Source organism: Miniopterus natalensis, chromosome 19 (assembly GCF_054644295.1).
Source record: "Miniopterus natalensis isolate mMinNat1 chromosome 19, mMinNat1.hap1, whole genome shotgun sequence".
In the NCBI taxonomy this organism is placed as follows: Eukaryota; Metazoa; Chordata; class Mammalia; order Chiroptera; family Miniopteridae; genus Miniopterus; species Miniopterus natalensis.
Genome location: NC_142099.1, coordinates 33,043,860 through 33,064,016, shown reverse-complemented (window position 1 = coordinate 33,064,016; position 20,157 = coordinate 33,043,860). Strand labels below are relative to the sequence as shown.

General features: G+C 42.0%; 1 protein-coding gene across 2 annotated transcripts in view; it reads right to left on the bottom strand.

Annotated features, from left to right (window-relative positions):
• Positions 1-1,016: 1,016 nt before the first annotated feature.
• Positions 1,017-20,157, bottom strand: part of SLAMF1 (signaling lymphocytic activation molecule family member 1) — a 39,049-nt gene continuing 19,908 nt past the window's right edge. For both annotated transcript variants that reach the window (XM_087827675.1, XM_016215681.2), the window contains exons 4-7: positions 17,803-17,898; positions 13,679-13,752; positions 2,491-2,583; positions 1,017-1,067 (exon numbers count right to left, since the gene is read on the bottom strand). In XM_087827675.1, the coding sequence (XP_087683801.1) occupies positions 1,017-1,067; positions 2,491-2,583; positions 13,679-13,752; positions 17,803-17,898 (314 nt within the window). The remainder of the gene's footprint in view (positions 1,068-2,490; positions 2,584-13,678; positions 13,753-17,802; positions 17,899-20,157) is intronic.

Below are 20,157 nucleotides of genomic sequence, written 5' to 3'. Positions count from 1 at the left end.
TATTGAGGAAGGTCTGTCCAAAAGCAAGAGACTAGAAAGAAAATAGGACTTTATGAAAAGAGGCTCACCTGTCTACAGCCCGCAATTCATTAAGCATTCAATTCCTTGAAACTATTGGGCTAAAGTCTGTTAATTTTCTACTTCAGGATAGATCGGGCATGAGGTATAAGGAAGCTCCTGCTGAGTTTTGTCTGAAGCTCCAGGTTTGTTGCTCAACTGAGTAAAAAGAAAACTAGAATTTTAAAATAATTTTGAGAAGTGAAAAGTCACCCTAAAACAAGTTCTGGCTGTCGCAGTTTCCTTTGTAACAGCATCACCAAAGACTTGCCGCCTTTCTTTAAATCTGAACATCATTTGCATATTCTTAAAACTATACTTTGAAGAATCTTAGATGATTTTAATTCCATTATTCAAAGCTCAGAGACCTCCAAGTCATGTTTTCAGTTTATTGACTCTTTAGCTTTTCTTTTTTTTTTTTTTTTAAAAATCACAGTGTTTTACATATAATAAGGAATTAATCCTTCATTGCCCATCCAGAGAGAGAAACTGAGGCACAGAGCCTCGAGGTATCAGGTCTGCATGGTGACCGGGATCAGCTCCTGGAACCAAGTGCAGGCAGCCAGGATGTAAACTGCTCCAGCTTGCTGATGGCAGCCGTCTGAGACAGGCGCTACATGTGCTGTTCTCTGCCTTTGCTTTCATTATCCAGTCCCAGCAAAGAGCGAGACACCGGAATGTCTAGACGCGCTGGGTTTGCATTCTCCATTTGCTCTGCTACACCACAGAGATGGAAAACCGTCCTGGGCCTGTGCCCTGCAGAGCGCACTAAGTGCTTGGGACACTTCGCTTTCTTGTTCACTTCACTGATGGAGTGGAAGTGACATCACCAGGGAGTTGATCCGAGAGGAGCACAGATGTGTAGAGTGTCATAAGAACTTGAGACCTGGGGCCAAGTTCAGTGTTTAGTTTGGCTCTGCCATGTTCCTTCAGAAAGTCCCTTCCCTGGGTCTGTGGTGTCAGCTTTCTGGAAGTGTCACGCTGGCATAGACTGTGATGGAGCTTGGTTCCTGGGGGCAAAATAGGAGAAGTCTGTGAATGGAGGAAGTGACACTAGCTTCATAGGAGGAAATAGAAACAGCACTGTTTAGGAAAAGGGAGGGGTCTCAGAAAGCATGTAGCATATAGGCTTGCTCAGGGTCTGTCAAAGTCAGGCGTCGCTGGCTGGAGATCGCAATCAGGTTCCAGGCGGCCTGTCCTCCCGCAAGATGGACTGCAGCCCCCTCCCAAGTGTATGCCTGCCATTGAGGAGACCGGGAGACCTGTCCCAGTGACCTGAGGACCCGAACTCAGTGCCCTCCTTCCCCCTTGCCCTCTTCCCTTCCCTTGATTTATAAGGAAAACCATTCATTTTGCTCTCATGGGGCACAGTTTGGAGAAGCTAAGAGAATTCCGAATTACTGAGCTTTAAAAAGGGTTAGTGAGACCCAAAGGGAGAGGGAAGAAGTGGTTCAGGCAAGAGAGGGGGAGGGAGAGGAAATGACGATTTGGGGCAAAGACCTTTACAGGGAGAGGAGATTTAAGAGTCTAAGAAAGAGAGACAGAAATGGGAAAATTCAGGAGGTTTTTCTATAAAATGTGAAACGTACTGTTTTTCTTTCCCAAGAAAATGTCATTATAAATTTACATCATCTTTTAAAGATTTTGAAGTCAGAGCATGTATACAGTGGGAGCTTTGAAGAAGATGGGTAAATATAGGCATTTCTGTGGTCTTTTAATCCTCAACTGTCTACTAAAATGCTTTCTTTAATAGAGCATAACTGGAACCAAGATTTCAGCCCAGAATTTATTTCTGTCCATTTAGTAAAAAGAGAGATTTCTGTCAAGTAAAATTAATCCAATGCGGATTTTGCAATGGGTAGAATAGGTGAGGCTCATTCTGGGCTGCACACCACATTCTCTTCTAGGCTTCATACCTATGCGGTACTTGGCCCTAAAATATTCTGATTAAATAAGCTGGATGGAGCCTAGGCACAGGTATTTTAACAAAGCACCCCTGGTTTGTGCAGCTGGACTTGAGAACCCCTAGACTCAAAATGCAATCCCCAAACTTAAATGTGCATCTGGATCACCTGGGGGATGTTGTTTTTAAATGTGTAGATGCCTGGTTACTTGCCATAGACATTCTGATTGAACAGAATCCTAGGTGGAAAACCCCAGGAATCTTTATTTTTAACAAATATACCAGATGATTCTGATGTGGTCTTTGGACAACACTCAGAGAAACACTAGTGAGCAGAGCAAGCTGTGACACCATGCGAGCAGCCATGGGGGGGTGTCCCAGAAGCCCTGCAACCAAGGCCACAAATGGTCCTTGCTATGTCCTTGCTAGGGTCTGACTTTTCCATTTCAGGCCTCTGTTTTATTTCTGCTCTGCACAGGTCCCACCCTTTCTCTCCTCCTACTTCCTCACTCTACAGAGAGATGCCTCACCTGAACAGGCTCTGGGACAGGCTCTGTGGCAGCAACATAAATGGTGGTGCAGGAGTCCTGAGCTGGCAGGGGATCGGATTTCTTCTGAACAACCTATGGAGAAGCAAATAAAGCAGGAAGTTAGCTGAACAGAGAGTCACTCCCGGTCCCACAATCCCCATGGAGAAGCGCAGAATAAAAGAGCTTTGAGTTAGAAAACCCCTTAGAATAATTTGGTCCAGCCTCCTTCCCAGGTGGAAAATCTCCCCCAGACTCCCTGGAACTCAATTCTTTGGGCTTTGCTTGGGGTCCACAAGCGACCTCTTGGAGCTCACAACCTTACAAGTCATCCTTGTCCATCATTTGCGCTTCCCAGAGGCTTGCAAGGTCTCCCTCACAGGGAGCTGGAACTGGAGTGGCTCTTACTGAAACACCCGAAGAGAAGGCCATCTGCATGGTACCTGAGCCTGGCTCATCTCCTCCCTTGCATGCAGGGTTCAGTCCATCCCCGCACTCTAACACGGCTTTCCCTTACTTCTTTTTCCTGTCCAAATGCTGAACTTAATACTGACCACATATGTGTTAAAGTTTACAGAGTTCTTCACATGTCGTCTCATTTGTCTCACAACCACTCTATTTGCTAAACACTGTTGTCACTCACATTTTACAGATGAACAAGCCAAAGCCCCAATGTACTTCCCCAGTGTACACCATGCAAGAAGTATTAAAGCCAGGAGTCTCACCAAGCACTTTGAAAGTGTAGGCTCTTTCCATCATATCATTCTTCTTTGGTTGCCCCAAACTTATAATGACCTCTCCTTTACCCAAATTCCTCAGATATGTAAAGTCTAATTCACACACTATGGCACTTGACTGTGTGCTGAATTTAACACACTTATATTTGAACATAGTTTCTCCAAACAGACTATCAATTCCTTGAGAAATAGGGTATATTTCTTTGCATGCCCCACAAATAGTGCTAGTGTCACTTTGAATGAATGAAAATCTACAGTACCAGGAGGAAGTCATTGTGGGGGTAAATTGAGACCACACACAACCCTGTAAGATGGAGATGACATAATTTATGCCAGTGAAATCATCCTTTCACCACACTTTGGGGACACTGGTGTAGGGACTGCCACTCTCCACTTTTCCTGATGTAGAGAAAGACTTGAGACCGAAGCACATGGTTTTTAATGGGAGAGAACTTAGAATCTTGTCACCTTATGGAAGGGGTAAGGAATTAGAAAAGTTTACTGAAGGAAAAAAGATTCCAGGTGGAACATGATCTTTCTCTTCATGTATTTTGAAGAATTGCTGTGTAAAAGAGAAATTAGATTTGTAATGTAAGTCCTTCAGGTTTAAATCAAGGTTGGAATTTCAGGGAAATGTTTTGTTCAATGTACTCAAGATTTTCCTAATAGAAAAGGTGTTCAAATGTGGGACAATCTGCCTTGGTAGGTAGGCAGTGAATCCCTCATTACTGGAAGTGCTTGGGGTAGATCAGGGCTTCTTATACTTTTTTTTTTTTTTTAATATATCTTTATTGATTTCAGAGAGAGGAAGGGAGAGGGAGAGACAGAGATAGAAACATCAATGATGAGAGAGTCATTGATCGAGCCCGCAACCCGGGCATGTGCCCTGACCGGGAATCGAACCCCGATCGCCTGGATCCTAGGTCGACTCTCAACCGCTGAGCCACGCCCAGTCGGGCAGGGCTTCTCATACTTTAATGTGCCTATGAATTACCTGGGGGTCTTGTTAGGAGGCTGGTTCTACTTCAGAATATCTAGGGTGGGCCTGGGATTCTCCATTTCTAAGAAGGTCCCGGGTGATGATGCCAATGCTTGGTCAGAGACTATATTTTAGTAAAAAGAAGCTAGCCAACCCTTTGAAAGCAATGTTGTAGAAAGTAATTCAAGCAGTAAAATTGCCTGATTCAAATAGATGACTTTCAAGGTCCCATACAATTCACAGATACTATATTTTGTAGAAATTTCGAATTTAAGGAAGAATTACTTGCAATAATGAGATGCATAAGAAGAATGTAAAACTATTTAAGAGACCTTTATCAACTGAAGAAACCCCTGCCCGTCTTACTGCCTGGAAGGATGTTACTATGACCTGACTTGGAGGCATGGGGAGAAGGCAAATCACTTACGCTTTTCATATTTCATTAAAAAGTTTAGAAAGAAGACAAAAGTACAGAGGAAACACCATAGTTTTATCATTTTAACACAATATGGTTCATATGCCGTCAGATCTCTCTTCAGGATTTCTATCTAGGCATAGAGAATTCTTTTAAACATGGTTGTAAGAACTTAGTACCTTTGGTATCTTGGTGTCTTCAGTTAGGGCACAGCTCCAGGAAGCACTATGTGCAAGAAACTCCAGGCGCATTATACTGACATGTTCTTTATGAACGCTAACCCCTGGAACTGTGCAAGGTGCTAGCCCTGATAAGACCTATAAGAGTCCCTAGCAGACAGCGGACATTTGGTAAATAATTTTCTATATTATTATAGACTTTTTGAAGGTATTAAATAGCCAAAGGAAATATTAATAAATGTAATTGTCCATATCATCACAGTCTTTATGTAATATCATATAGGCACTGTAAATATGAACAAAGAAAACTGTAAGGATGTGGGTAAGTTGAAATACATATTGAAAACAATAATAATTATGTCTTGTATGTTTAAAATATTTGTGAAATTAAAATAATGATCAAAAAGGCACATAAATCAAGTGGTGAAATTAAAAATGTAGTTAAAAAATAAAATAAAATAAAATAAAGGTGAAGTTAAAGTATTGTCCAAGAAGGAAATAAATATTAGACTTTGTTAAGTCAAGGATGCATTTCCTTATTTTCTAGGGTAACCAGTAAAAGAATAGAAACATTTGTTTAATTACTAACCTAAAAGGCCAATGAAATAATAATAATAAAAATTTAAACCTTCTCTCAAAGAAACCCCTGGCTCAGAGAGCTTCACCCATGAATCCTGCCAAATATTTAAGGAAAAAAAGAATAGAAATATTCTACCCAAACATATCCAGAGAATAACAGCCAGGAAATACATCCTGTAATGAGTTGAACTGTGGCCCTCCAAAATAAGTTCACCCAGAACCTCAAAATGTAACCTTATTTGGAATAGGGTCTTTGTAGATATAATTACAGTAATAATTTCAAAATGAGGTCATGCTGGAGTAGGGTGGGTCTTAAATTCAGTGACAAGTGTCCTTAAAAAGACAAAAAGGAGAAGACACCGAAACATAGAGAGAGGAAAATTGGATGCAGAAATTGGAGTTATGTAGCTATGAGCTAACAAATGCTACACAGTGTCTGGAACCACCAGAAGCTGGAAAAAGCAAAGAAAGATTCTTCCCCAGGACCTCGGCAAGAGCAAGGCCCTAGTGACACCTTCATTTTGGACTTCAGGACTTCAGAACTGTTAGAGAAGAAATTTTTGTTGTTTTAAGTCACCAAGCTTGTAGTAATTTGTTACGGTATCACTAGGAAACTAATACACCCCAACTTATTTTGTGAGGTTAGCATACTCTTGATATCAAAACCTCACAAAGGCATTACAAGAAAGAAAAATTAAAGGCCATTTCATTCAGAAACATAAACAGAAAGAAATCTTAAAATATTAGCAAATAAAATCCGGCAAAAAGGACCAGACTAAATTGCTTCTATTCCAGGAATACAAAGTTGGTTTAATCTTTGCAAATCAGTGTAATTCAGTAGATAAATTAAAAAGATAAATTTTTCAAAATCATAAGATTATATCAATAGATGCAGAGTGTTGATAAAATTCAACATCAATTAATCCTTTTGTTAAATTTATTTTTATTGATTTCGGAAAGAGGAAGGAAGAGGGACAGAGAGAGAGAGAGAAACATTAATGATGAGAGAGAGATTCATTGATTGGCTGCCTCCTGCATGCCCCCTACTGGGGATCCAACCTAGAACTGGGGCATGTGCCCTGACAGGGAATCGAACCTTGATCTCCTGGATCACAGGTCAGTGGTCAGCCACTGAGCCATGCCGGCCAAGCTCAATTAATTCTTGACAAATGACTTAAGAAACGAAGATTGGAAGAGAATATTCTTTTTAACTTTTGAATTTTTATTAACTTTAAATTAATATTCAATGTATTCAAGTTACATCAAATGCCTTCTTAATAAATAAAGTTCAGGCTTATAAATCTTATTCTCTACAAGCAAATTTTAACAGTTATTTCTGGGGAAATTATACTCTTCAAAGGTTTTAAACAGCACTCAGAAATTTTCAGTTCTCCATTCTCTTTAGAGTACTTCAACTGTCTAACAACTTAACTCTTAGAATTTTCATTTGAAATGTCAGTGAGATTGGTTCTTCATGTCTCTCATGTTGCCGTACTTGTAAATATGAGCCTAAACCTCTTAATTACCTATTTTAGATTTAAGCACATGAATAATATTTCTCTCTCACAGGCAACATTTTTATACATTTTAATTATTTCTAATATTTAAAATAGAAAATGTACACAGATTGGTCGTAAAAAATAAGTGCTGGGGTGAAACAAGCTGGCGGCATAGGTAACCTTGGTCCCCGCGGCCTCCCGCAGCCACATCAAAATTACAACTAAAACACAGAACCACCGTCACTCAGAGCCTCCTGGAATCTGGCTGAACAGGAGCCCCACAACCAGGGAGCTGAGGAAGCACCGAGAAGGTAGGAGGGGCGGAGATGCGGGCGGATCGGGGCTAAATCATGGAGACCCACTCTCGGGCCCACCCCCGGTGCCTCAGGTTAAACCTGGGAGGACATCTCGGCGGTGGGGGTTTCCCGGAGGAGCGAGGGGTCCCAGCCCCACAGCAGGCCCCCAGCCCAGGGCTCCAGGGCCGAGAAGAGATGTCCCCACAAATCTGGGCTGTGAAACCAGCGGGGACTGTCCCTGAGGGTCGCGGAGGCTGCGGGAACCCCAGCAGCTCCTCTTAAAGGGCCGCGCGCGGACTCACTCGGGCGCTCCCTCTGAGCCCAGCGCCGGGCAGCAGCCTGACAGGACCCGGGACACTCGGGGAGGAACTAACCTGCCTGGAGTCAGGGCAAGAGCTGGAGGGGCAGCTTCCTCCCAGGCAGCAGGGCTGGCGGAGGCCATGGCTCCTGTGGCGAGTCCTCCCCGCAAAGCCGGCAGGCGGGCGCCACGTTTGAATCGCCAGCACCCGACTCACACCTTTGGCCCCGCCCCGTGATTCCCGGAGGCCCCGCCCCCCCCACCTGCAGCTCAGCCAGGCCATTTCCAGGGGCTTTTCTATGCAAGTGGCCTCTCGAGCCTCATGCTTAGGACTTTCCTAAAATCTCTCAAACAAGCAGCAGCGGGCCCCATACGGCTTGATAAGCGGCCCCAGGCCTGGCACTAGCGGCAGCTGCATTGGCTCATAGCTTGGCCTCTCCTGGGCACCGCCAAGCCCAGCACAAGTAGCAGCCAACTACGGTTTGCTGTGTAGCTCATGCTGGGTGGCCCTGGGCAAGGCGCTGGCAGAGGCTGACTTTGCACCTCCCCAGGAGGCCTCAGAGACAGTGCACCTGGTGGTCAGACTCAACCACACTGGATTACAACCCTACCACATCCATGAGTGACACACTCAAGGGGTGCACTTGGTGAACACCAAAGCTCCACTGAAGTAAATCCTGCTCCAGCTCTTTGGCTGTAGTTGCAGCTGGTCCTCACAGCCATGTGGCCTGGGGGGGTCAATTCCTCCCAGTGATGCCAACAGCAACCAAGGTTCAACTACAACAGGACAGTGCACACAACCCACACAGGGAGCACCTAGAAGGCCCAGCTCAGGTGACTGGGGAGACTGAGCCATTGGACCCTACAGGACACCTACTACACAAAGCCACTCTACAAATTCCAGAAGACATAGCAGCTTTACCTAATACATAGTAACAACCACCTTGATGCAGCCAAAATGTGGAGGCAAAGAAACATGTCACAAAGGAAAGAACAGAAGAAATCTCCAGAAAAGGAACTAAATGGAATAGAACCAAGCAAGATACAGAGTTCAGAATTATGGTTATAAGGATGCTCAAGCATATTAGTAAGAGTATTATGAAAACAACTGAGACCATTGATGACATAATAAAGTAGCAATTTGAAATGAAGGCTACATGAACTGAAATGAAGAATAATTTACAGGGAATCAACAGTAGAGTAGAGGACGCTGAGAATCAAATCAGCAATTTGGAACATGAGGAAACAAAAAACACCCAACCAGAAGAGCAAAAAGAAAAAAGAATCCACAAATATGAAGATAGTGTAAGGAGTCTGGGACAACTGCATTCATATTATTGGGGTGCCAGAAGGGGAAGAAAGAGACCAAGAAACTGAAAACCTATTTGAAAAAATAATGACAGAAAACTTCCCCTACCTGGGAAAGAAATAGACTTACAAGTCCAGGAAGCACAGAGGGTCCCAAACAAGAGGAACCCAAAGAGGCCCACACCAAGACACATCATAATTAAAATGCCAAAGGTTAAAGACAAAGAGAGAATCTTAAAAGCAGCAAGAGAAAAGCAATTAGTTACCTACAAGGGAGCACCCATAGGACTGTCAGCTGATTTCTCAACAGAAACTTTGCAGGCCAGAAGGGAGTGGCAAGAAATATGCAAAGTGATGAAAAACATGAAACTACAACCAAGATTGCTCTACCCAGCAAAGCTATCATTTAGAACTGAAGGTCAGATAAAGAGCTTCACAGACAAGAAAAAGCTAAAGGAGTTCATCACCACCAGACCAGCACTACAGGAAATGTTGAATGGTCTTTTTAAAGAAGAAGCTAATGAATAAAAGAATCTGATGAACGAAATAGATCCAGAGACATTGATGTATGCAACAGATGATCATATTTCAGAGGAAAGAGGGAAGGGGGATGGAGGGTGGGAAGAGATTGACCAAAGAAGTTATATGCATATATTCATAACCCATGGACACAGTCAGTAACAGGGTGAGGGCCTGGGGAGGGGGTGGGAGCGAGGTGCTGGGGGTCAATTGGGGGGGGGGGGATGGGACACTTGTAATACTTTCAACAATAAAGATAAATTATAAAAAAATAAGTGCTTGATTTACTTTATCATTTTTTACATAGTTTGAAGAGAATATTCTTTTTTTATTATTAATCCTCACTAGAGGATATTTTTTTCCCATTGATTTTAGAGAGAATGAAGGGGAAAGAAGGAGAGAGAGAATGAGAGCGGAACATTGATGTGAGAGAAACACATCAATTTGTTGCCTGCCGCTTGAGCCTGACTGGGCCAGGGGTCCAAACTGCAACCCAGGTATGTGCTCTTGACTGGAAATCAAACCTGAGAGCCTTTGGTGCATGAGTGATGCTCTAACCACTGAGCAACACCAGCCAGGGCAAAGAGAATATTCTTAATCAGATTAAAAGATAGCTACAAAAAATGTTCAGCAAAAACCACATTTAATGGTAAGATATTGAAAGGTTTTCTTTTGAGTTTGGAACCATGTAAGGATACCACTATTACCACTTCTATTTTCCATTGTGTGGAATGTCTCAGCCACAAAAATAGGGCAAGAAAGAAAAGAGAAGTTATGTGAATTAAAAATAAAAAAATAAAACTAATTTTTTACAAATGATACAAATGTGTACAGAAAAAATCCAAAATTATTTATAGATAAATGCCTGCAGTTTATAAATGAGTTTAGCAATGTTGCAAATATAAGGTTAATATATAAAATTTAATTGTACTCCTATATATCAGTAATAAACAGAACCTAAAAAAAAAAATATTTAAAGATAACATTGTGGATAATATCCCAAAATACCCAATTTTCAAATGCCAAGTAATACATTATGAAGAATGTACAAGTCCTCTTATGCAAAAAAAAAATTATAAAACACCACTTAGAGAAATTAAAGATCTAAATAAAGAAAAGTCTATGTCACTCTTTGGAAAGACTTAGCACTATAAATATAACGTATGGTCTCCTCTAACTGATCAATGCAATTCTAATGAAAATTCCAGCTGGATTCTTAAGTGGAACTTGACAAACTGAATTGAAAATATGTATGAAAGAAGGTGAAGGAATTAACCAAAAAACATACATAACACATAGACACAGACAACAGGATGGTGATGGCCGCGGAAAGGGGTTGGGAGCAGGTGGAGGTGGGCAAAGGGGCCGGGGCAATGGGCATGGAAAGAGGCTTTGCTTGGGGCAGCGGATGCATGATGCAGCGTGCGGATGTTTTTTATTGAGCTGTATACTTGAAACCTGTATGGCTTTGTGAACCAATGTCACCCCAATAAATTCAATTAAAAAATTAAACAGTAAAAAAATACAAAAGACCAAAAATGGCCAAGAACTCTTGAAGAAGGACAGGAACAAGTGGGGAAACTAATCTTACCAGATATCAAACTTATAATAAATTTGTAATCACAGATTTGTAAAGATGGCGTAGTACTTGTGCAAATATAAACACGTAGACCAATGGAGCAGAACAGAGAACCTCAGAATAGATCCACACATATGTGGCCCTTGATGTATGATGAAGGTGGCACTGCAGTGGGCAAGGGCAATGTATTCAATAAATGGTCAATAGGTTATCTATATGGGAAAAAAGTTGACTCATCAAGCATCATACTCCAAAAATCATTTTCAGGTACATAACAGATATAAATGAGAAAGATAAACCATACACTTTTAAGAAGATGATAGAATATCTTCATTACCTGAAAGTAGAGAAATTTTTCTCAAACAGAACATAAAAAGTGCTGTCTTTAAAGAAAGAGATTACTAAGTTGTTCTACACTGAAAGAAAGAAGGAAGGAAGGAAGGAAGGAAGGAAGGAAGGAAGGAAGGAAGGAAGGAAGGAAGGAAGGAAGGAAGGAAGGAAGGAAGGAAGGAAGGGAGGGAGGGAGGGAGGGAGGGAGGGAGGGAGGGAGGGAGGGAGGGAGGGAGGGAGGGAGGAAGGAAAGAAAGAAAGAAAGAAAGAAAGAAAGAAAGAAAGAAAGAAAGAAAGAAAGAAAGAAAGAAAGAAAGAAATTGTCCTTATTAAAAGGTATCTCTGAGAAATTGCAAAAGCAAGCCACAGAATGGGTGAAGGTATTTGCTAATATATAACTGCCAAAAAGGTAAAAATATTTAAGAGCTTATACTAATCTATAAGAAAAGCCCAAAACTCAAAAGAAAATGGACTAGAGATTTAATAGGCACTTTAAGAAAGAAGAAATTATTAATATGGTCAATAAACATATGGAAAATTGTTGAACTTCCTTAATAATTAGGGGAATACAAAATAAAACTATAAAAAGCCACATCAACAGAATGACTAAAATTTAAAAGACTAATAATACTAAGTTTTGATTAGAATCTGTAGTTACTAAAACTCATATGCATCTGATAGAAAAGTAAATTGTTACACCCACTTTGAAAAACAGTTTAGCCTAGTGAATTTGAGGATATGCATACTCTATGATTCAGTAATTCTATTTCTAGGTATATACCCTACAAAAATATGTGCACGTCTACCAAGAGAGAGATGTACAATTAATGTTCATAGTGCAAGTTTTATAATAGCCTCAAGTTGGAAATAATCCAGCTGTCCATCAATAGTCAACTGGATAAATAAACTCTAGTATAGTCATACATTGACATCTATAAAACAAGGAAACTGAATGTACTATATCTAAACTCAAAGACATGTATGAATATCATAAAGGTAATACTGAGCAAAAGAAATCAGACACAAGAGGAAAAATACTGTAGGATTCCATTTTTATAAAGTCAAGAAAAAAGAGAGAAAGCTAAATTATATTTTTAGAAGTCAGGATAGTGGTATCTTAGGGGAGGAATGAGAGGCTAGTGATTGGGAGGGGCACAAGGAGGTCTGGGGGTTGCTGGCAATTTTCTGTTTCTTTACTGAGTAATAGTTTTACTGTATTAGGAGACTCAACACTGCAAGCTGTAATTTCTCCTCAAATAGGTCTGTAGATTCAATGCAATCCTACTAGGATTTTTGTGTGTGTGTGATACTGGAGAAGCTGATTCTAAAATACATATGAAAGTACAAAGTGTCAAGAACTGTCAAAAACTCTTAAAGAAAAACAAGGTAGAAGATTTGCTTTACTAGCTGTTAAGATGGGGTAATTCATTGAGCTGACGCATATGTTGTGCACTTTTGGTATATATGTCATACTTTACAGTGAAGAGAGGGGTGCTTACTGCATGGAATGGGTAGGGAAGGCGCTATGATAAAGCTGAACCTGGTTACCTAAATGTGTAAATGCAAGGGTGGAGGCTGCCCTTGGGACTCTAATATATTTAAATGGAACTTGGTTCTCAGTGGCTGTCATTGCCTGTGTAATAACCCTCCAGGCCACTAGAGGACAGCAGAAATAAGAGCTTTGTCCAAAAGTTCATGTCTTATAAAATTTCCCAATGTGCTAACCAAAGCTCTCTTTACCTTTACATCCTTTATTCCAGAACTCGCTTTATCATACCCTCTGAATGGCCGGATTCTGGCCTATCGCCTAAAATTGTCTTCATGTCTGAAAAACTATATCAGCATAACTAATCATAATCCCTTTAGCCTCTCTCTTAACACCTGCTCGACTTCATCATAACTCTAGTTTCCTTTAGCCCTCTCTGCTGTCTCAGTGCAACCACCACAGTTTTGCTTTCTTTCATTTTCATCCTATGTTATCATCTTCCATCCCTTCAACTGCTCTCTATCCAGAATTCTCAAGATCCTCCTTCCTTGTCTTATTGGCACTTTGCAAACTTCTAAACTTGGACCAGACCAACATGTCACACAATAGCTTTTATAAACCTTTCCCCTCTCTCCTCAAACCTGCGCCTTTTTCCCTAGAGAAGGAGAGAGTTTTATAACATGGAACTGTAGACACTTAGAATGCCAGAGCTGGGAGGAGTCACATATCATGTTTTTCTAACTTCCTTTTTTTTTCCCCCCTATGAATAAACAGATGACCAGAAGATTACCCAGTGTTTTCTGTTATTTCACTAACAAATAGTCCCATCTGACACTGACTCTTAATATCCAGGGCTTTTGTTCTTGACTTCTGCTCCCCTAACTTCCCCTGCTTCAGAACCCACGTAGGACTGTGAATGTCAGAAACGCATGGTGAACTGGCAGGAATCTATAGGAAACACCCCCAAAAACAAAGTATATAACTTACACCTGATTTCTGGACTTGGGCATAGATTGTAAGGCTTTTTCCTTCCACTGTCGGCTGGTAATGGTCTGATTTACCTGGAGAAAAGAAACCACAAAGTTATCTCTTTCTGGTCCCCAGCATGAACTCTCTGCTCAGACCTGTTTGGTTCTCTAGACCTGTTTGCGTACCGACCTTCCCCAAGAGTACCATAGGAACAAAGCACTGAGTCCCCCCTACCCCCTACACATTTGTCATATGACATTAGGTTAGTTACTTGAACTCCCTGGGCCTATTTTCCTATCTGTGAAATGGGTTGAAATACCTTCCTCACGGGGCTGTTGTGATGATTACATGAGACATTACTTGTAAAGTGTTTACAATAGTGCCTGGCACATAGTAAATACCCAATACATGTTAAGCGTAATCAATTATTTTAATCTTTATTTTTTGATGTGCATATCTGGTCTTTTAATAGGATTCTAAGTTTTTGAAGGGCAGGGCAAGTTATTTATACCCCTTTTGTATTCTTCATCTCATAACCGTTTGCTCACTCACAGCTTTCTCGCCCCTGTTTCACTGGGACTTGATGTGTATGTGAAGGGATGAGGGAGCATAAGAAGGGTAATCCACCCGAGACTACTTGCAAAATAAAACTACAGTGTCACTGTATTGCCCACCAACAGGAAATTGGGTTCAGAGCCTAGAGTCTCTGGAAAGCAGTTAGTTGCAAAGCATTTTAATTTTTAACCAATTTTATAATTTTTTAAATTATAGAAATAATTCACTCTTGTTACAAAATTAAAAATTACATAGCGTAAAAAGTATGGTCTTCTCCCCCATTAGCCTACGCAATGTCAGTCTCAGAAGTAATCGCTTTGAGCAGTTTGATTTCTACCCCTCCAGCCCAGCTCTGTGCAATAGAACTTTCTGCGATGCTGAAAATGTTCTATGTCTGCAGCCTGATACCGTAGCCACGAACCACAGGTGGCTACTGAGCACTCGAACTGTGACTAGTGCAACCGAGGGACTGAATTATAAATTTAACTTTATTCTAATTAATTTAAAATTAAAAAGCCACATCTGGCTAGTGACTATCATCTGAGACAGTGCAGTCCTGGACATTCGCTGGATTTAGACAGATATATTTTTATGCAAATGGGGTCATTCCAGACACACTTCTCTAACTCGACCTTTTCACTTACAATGTGTTAAGGACATTTCCCACATGCCTCTTTCTTTCTGCTGTTTCATAGTATTCTTTAAATGCACCATGTAGTGGTGAGAGGGATGAAGGGAAAGTAACACACTAAAACACGGAGGTCTGTTTGGGGGCTATTACAAAGTCCAGATAGAGGCGATGGAGACCTGACCTAGAGGAAATGACACAAAATCTTTAGGGTACACTTATTTTAACACCAATGAATTTGTTCCCTTAAAAAGCTAGGAGCAGGTCTCTGATGGAATTCCACTTAGGAGAGGTATATTTTTCTCTGGAAGCGAAAGTGGGTGTGATCCTTGGGGAGGAACTGATGGGCAGCCACTGGGGAAGCTCAAAGAATTCAAAGAATGTCAATGTATGATTTTCTCGTGTGAGTGTGGGCATGGAGCGCTTGGTGGTTCCAGCTTCACTGTTTGGTCAGGGTTGATGGTGGTTGAAGAGTGTGTGTGTGCAGAACAGAACGTAGGTGTTGAGGTCACCAGAGGAAGTAACAAAAGAGGTGCAAGTTAGTTTTCTGAAATATATCCTTTTAGCTCAAATCCATGAGTGTGTGTAAAGTTAGAAGTACCCGTCCAGCACTGTCCTAGGTGCTGTAGGAGAACAGACAAAAAACAGATCTCAGTTTTTAAGGACTTTCAGTTCTACAGGTCAGCTCAGGCTGAAATTTAGAATTGTGGGACAGTCCTAAATGGTCAGATGGAAAAAGTAAGGTTGAATGTTACTTCTCAAAAAGACCACTGGGTCAAGATCATTTCGTCTCATATTTTGTTCCCAGTGCAAGAACATGTTTTCGGAGCCAGCTCAAAGTCAACAAAGCCTTCAGGTCTAAGGAAAAAGGCCCGACTTACTGTCTGCATCCTAGCCCTCCTTAGCTGTGCGGCATTGAACGAAACATGTTATCTAAATGGGCCTCTTCTGTCACCATGCCGGAAGGTGAAGAGGTAGACTGTCTAATGTCCCTTTAAGATCTCACCTGAAGAAAAGCTACCATGACTTCAAGTGCTTTAAATCTTGAAAACTAGGCACTGTTCCCAGATGCTCCCTGTGCTGCCCTCTGCTGGCCATAAGACTTAAACATAGATGTGTTAACTCACAAAGAGATTTGTCCATGTATGTGTGTATGTATGTATGTGTGTATGTATGTATCTACCTACCATCTATCCACGGAAGCCACTGTATCCTGTGATTCCTACGTATGAACTCACAGACCCCCACAACAGTACCATGAAGTACATAATATTGTCCTTATTCTGCATAGGAGAGGTTAGATCATTTGTCTCGTCAGTGGCAAAGTCTGCATTTGAATGTAAGTTTGTTTCATGTCAAAGGCCATGTCCTTAATCAGTGTATTCTGGATATGAAACAGCCAGAGCCCAGCTGCATTCTGGGGTGGCATCAGGAACTGCCAACAGAACCTCTTGGGCAGAGTCTTTTGGAGGGTCCAGCAATTAAGAACAGGTTTTCCCACAGGTTTGAGGCAGGGTTTTTGTGTTTCTGGCAACTGGGTATGAGGATGGATGTGTGTTGGGGGGGTGGAGGGAGCTGTGGAAGCACGTGAGCAGAACACAGCTAAGGAAAGGACGTGGGTGAGACCCCAGCCCCTTCACTAACTAGGTTGGCCTGGGTGTGCTCCTCTGTTCTCTCGGCCGGCCGGGGTCTCACTGTTTCCGTATTGTCCAAGCCAAAGGGGGCTGCCCAGCCCCATTCCCTTGGGCTGCCCCCCAGATTTCCACCTGAACCACCCCTCCCCCACCTCCTCCTGCGCTAACCTAGATGGAGGAAATGAGACAAAAGTAGGCGGCTGCGCTGTGATCTAGATTGTGTTATATAAGCAAAATCAACACCGGAGTGCTGAGGTAAGGGCTTTTCCGAGGTTACGTGTGGACAACACAGATCCACTTGAGAATGAGATCAGCCGTCAGCTGGATGGCATGAAGATAAGTTCTCCCCTCACCATGGGAAAGCCAGCGGGGTGGGGTAGGGGCTGGGGGGGGGAGAGATCTGTCCTGGTCTTGGGGCAGGGCCTCTGCCTCCGGTGTGCGTGGGTGAGGGAAGTGTGGTGGAGGGGAGCACACTGCCTTGAGACACTGAATCATAGGACAGTTTGGAGGACAAGACAGGAGAAACAACTGCTAGGCACGTAAACTGCAAGGGAATAATTGCCCTTAATGGTTTTAGTGTACCATGGGTGACTATTTTTCAGTTTGGCTTTAAGCAACTTCACAAATTGCACACTTTCTCAAGGTGAGTGAGAATTTGTGCTAAAATCTTAGTAAAGAGGGTTCCCTCTGCTATATTCTGATGACCTGGGGGCCTTCCCAGTGGAATGCACCCTGGTAGTTGGGAGACATCGTTACAGTTCTCATTTCCTCATCGACCAGCTGGGTGACCTTGGGCAAGTCACTTAGCCTCTCTGTGCCTCTGTTAGCTCATTGCTAAGTCACATAGAAACAACTACCCTACTTCTCTCAGAGGAATGTCATAAGAATAAAGAGAAATTATAGAAAGATTTACCCTTGAGCGAAAACATCTTATTATAATGTCCTTTCATTGGTCAGGAATTACAACTTTTTTGGAATGAAATCCAAGAGTCCTCTGAATTCTGCTCCTAGTGATACTGTTAAACCTCTTATCTGGGCCCCTTTAGCAGCATTTGTCATATTGGATTTAAAATAAGTGTGCATAATGTCTCTCATGTTAGATACCTATGGCTCATCTCTCTTTTTATCCCCATGGTCTAGTATAGGGGGTCAAGACGGTTTGAATTAGACTGAACAGAACAAGGTCCAGGATATGTTTGTTCAGTGTTTTTGCAGAGGTTCTCCCTGAACGCTAAAGGGAAGAAAGCAAGTCGGTGTTTGCGGTGAGAGGTCCCCTGCTCACCACAGAGACTCTGATAAGCATCTCTTTATTGTTAGACACCTACCTTTTCTTCTCAACAGTAGCGTTACCACAAGGAGAATCATGACACCAACGATGCCCAGTAAGCACAGCCCAGCATACAGTACCCATTGTCTTGATTCTGAAAAAAAGTCAAAGGGCATCTCAAATGTACTGTGAGTGTCAAAACATCCTACAGAGCAGTGGGGAGGGTTAGCATGAGCCTCGTGTTCTACGATCCCTCCCAAGGAAGGCGTTTGTTTCCTGGGTTTCAGAGATCAGCTTTAGACCACTGAAGATTTCTCTATCTGTTCTCTTATCCTCACCTCTCTTATTATATTTCAGTTTCATACTCCAGATTTCGGTAACGAGTTTTCTATTCAAATGCTCTCTTTTTACTTCAACTACCACATTACATGTCTAAAATCAAACTTGTCTTCATTTCTCTTAAGTCAACATTACTGCCCAGTTTATCTATTCTAAATCTCTAGATTTTGAGAAAGAGAACAGGATCGCTCCATGTGCTGTCCCCACACCATTCTCATGATAACGCTGAGCGGAAGAAAGATCTACTTTTGTTTTAAAAAAAGAAACATAGTAGTGCTATTATTGTTCTATGCAAATAACTGCGTTGAACCCATTAGACCTGAACTTAAAGAAAAGCAAGCACTTTTCCTCCCCATCATTCCCATGTTGAATATTTGCCCTAGAGTACCAATCACTCAGGTTCAAAATCAGAGAGCCAATTTTTATTGCATTCTCTCCTTTACCCATGTTACCAAACCCTTCTGAACCAGAAGCAGCATTTTGGAAAATAGTGATTGAGACGTATTGCCTCAGTAAACAAGACATTTAGCTCAATAAGATAACAGATGATTCTGAGCATTTACAACAGGCTAGGCATTTTTTTTAGTGCATCATATGTATTGATGTATTTAATCCTCACAATAATCCTACAAGGTAGGTACTCTCTTTACTTTCATTTTGTGGATAAGAAAGCAGGTGTGGAGATCCTCAAGAATTAGAGGTTGGTCCAGGAGTAGAAACATGGCTGCATACTGAAGATAGATTTCTTGGAGAGTCAAAGAGAGTTATGGGCTTGGGGTAAGTAACACCAAGGTAACGGACAGTGGGGACCAACTTGAAGCACTGGGGTTCTACATAAAGCAACAGTATTAAGGTTCTAAATAGTCTACTACCAGGTGTTGACATTAATGGGTAAGGGGAACCTCTCAGGATGATTATGGAATAAGCCTGTTGTTGAACCTGCGGTGAATTTGTTGGGAAGAAGTTGAAAGGAAGGAATAGTTAGATAACAAATGAGCAGAGTGCTTGCGGATACAATTCAGATGTCTACAGAGTTGACCAAAGATACAGACTGAGGTCTCAATGACTTGAGAAAAGGCATTCCACTGAGATCAGGTGGGCCTTCAGCCTGATCGCTAACCAGAAGTTGCCTCCTGGTTTTGAAAAGATTCTCTGTTTTTCTTCCTAGGCCTTTCGGACATCGAGTCATCCCGAGGAATTTCATTGAACTGGCTTTGTAAACATCTTGATTATGGATTCTCTTCCCCAAATTAAATATGTTTTAACCCTTCCAGATACCAACTTTAAGCACAGACTTGATGAAAAAGCTAGGGGACAAATAGAGTTGCAGTAAGATTCCCAAGTTTCTATGAAGCATGAAACTTAAGCGTGAAATCACTTCTGAGGCTGTTTCTCTGTGAGCTGCTCCACCCTGATGGACCTTATGGTTACTGAGAACCCTCTGTGCATGCAGGTGTGTGTGTGTGTGTGTGTGTGTGAGGGGGGGGGAGAGAGAGAGAGAGAGAGAGGGAGACACAGGGAGAGGGGGAGAGGGAGAGAGAATGAATGGGAGACTGGTCATTCAGGGCTTATGTTGCCAACACCAGGGGCCTGCGGGGAAGACTCCCCGATCCAGTGGTAAGAAGCGGAGGCGGCAGCCTCAGCACCGCCACGTCCCCTCGGCCCACGGAGCTGCCCGGCAAATGGTCATAGTAGCCCTTCCTATCTCTAGACTCTTTCCTCTTTGATTTTCCCTCATGTATTTGGGGACCTTCTAAAACAACAGTTGATTTAAGAATAAACACTAACCATTTAAATCATTTAAAATCATTTAAAAAGATAATATTTCTTTCAAATTTCATTTGAGATAAAAATAACAAAACAAACAAGGTGGTGCCTCTAAAACCAGAAAATAGCGGGTGGCAAAACTGCATCACTAACACCTGTGGACTGAGCCTTTTTCCTGTCCCCTGGGGCCGTTGCTAACAGCTCTTTCTTTTTCAGGGTCTCACGGGGGTGAAAGGTATCCTCTGCCCTTGTCCTATGACATAAATGACCAGCTCTGCCAGTCCAGCCAGATATGAAAGGCAACCTG